A 1,551-nucleotide genomic window follows, 5' to 3' on the forward strand; every position below is an offset into this window, starting at 1 on the left:
CTAGAGAGAGGTTTATCCTCTTCTTGCTTGTTGTTTGCCTTCAAAGCTTTGAGATGTTTGCCTGAGCTATGGTCTAACTGAAAAGCAACAGGGTTTTGGAGGGTGGCTTTTGCTCAGTCTTCCATAATGGATGAAATTAAAGATGTAGCTCAGGTATAAATGTTACCTGCTATGGCTGTGAAGGTTAGCACTGAATAGAGCAGCATAGTAAACTCACACAAGGTTCACAACACACATCTCTGTTACAAAGATCATTTCAGCACATGTGTCATGTGAGCTCCTCCTCTAGAACCATGCCAAAGTAGCTGTAGTGTCTCTCCATAGGGATCTCTGTGTGAAGCTTTGAAGAGGAAAAACAGTGACCATTTGTTTCATAGATAGGTACTGTGTTTTATTGAGAATCAATCACAATGTAGTGAATATATATTATTGTATTCTGTTATAGAAAATGTTTGTTTCCGCTGTTGATTTGTGCTTGATGGAAGCGGTTGGGAGTCAAACCGTTTTAATGAATTAGTATGCTGAAACATGAAAAATGTATTTCCAGTTCACACTGCCTTTTTAAGAATATCTGTATACCTTTTCCCTCCATCTTAGCTGGGAGGGTTTTTGTTCAGTGCAGCTGGGTTTCCTGACACTGTGGGCGTCAGGGCACAGTAGTAGACAGCAGAGTCTGAGACTTCAGCAGATGAGATCTCCAGTGAAACTTGCTTTGCTGTTGTGTCATGCTTGATTGATATCCCAGGAACAGGATGAGTTGCCTTGGTTATGTAGCCTTGATAATCCATAATGAGAAACTGTGGCACTGTGTCAGTGAACTGGCGATACCAGTGCAGACTGTCAACAGATCCATTGTACTTGCAGACGAGCTGAACATTTTCTCCTTCTGTTGCATGCTTCACTGCAGTGTTGGGGACAATAGAGTTTCCAGCACTCTTACCTTTTAGTAGAGGGTTTTACACAAAAAACAGTATGTAATAATAATAATACATTCATTATTTTTGAATATGTTCTGCTATTTGATACTGCAGTGCAATATGTACATGAAATAGAAGTTCTCTTACCCAAGAAGGTTGAAAACAGTAGCACTGTTAGAGGAATCATCATGGTAGAGCACATAGTGTAGTTCATGTGTGAGGCTGGTATGCAGATCTGTGTGGATTCAGTTCTTTCCACTCAGGCACTTTCATCAGATCTCACCATGATGCTGTCTGTCTGTTCAGCTCCTCCCCTGACTGGTAGAGAGGATTGGTCATGAGCTGCACTGTGCCTTAACTGGTCAGGATAGTAACACAGTAGTGTAGTCATTCTACTAATTGAGTAATTCCACATATTCTGGTTAACTGCATTATCATCTTGGTATACAGCAGAGTCCAACCTTTTGGACTTTTGTTTCATAATGACTCTTGTTTGGACAATTCTCTCAGTGGCCTCTCTCAGCTTAAATGATCCCTTTGCTATTGGATTTTTTCCTGGGATTTAAATCCGTGTCCCAATCACTATTTTAAACTTTCATAAAAGATAATTCATCAAGGGAAAGTTTTATTTTCT

The 1,551-nt window shown here is 40.1% G+C and overlaps 1 gene segment (V, D, J or C); it reads right to left on the minus strand.

The window, feature by feature from the left end:
* Positions 1-593: 593 nt before the first annotated feature.
* LOC105908844 lies at positions 594-1,265 on the minus strand. The segment is given in 2 exon segments: positions 594-940; positions 1,065-1,265. Coding segments are annotated over 2 exon segments (414 nt in total).
* Between the last annotated feature and the right edge of the window lie 286 nt (positions 1,266-1,551).

Source organism: Clupea harengus, chromosome 25 (assembly GCF_900700415.2).
Source record: "Clupea harengus chromosome 25, Ch_v2.0.2, whole genome shotgun sequence".
NCBI classification, from domain to species: Eukaryota; Metazoa; Chordata; class Actinopteri; order Clupeiformes; family Clupeidae; genus Clupea; species Clupea harengus.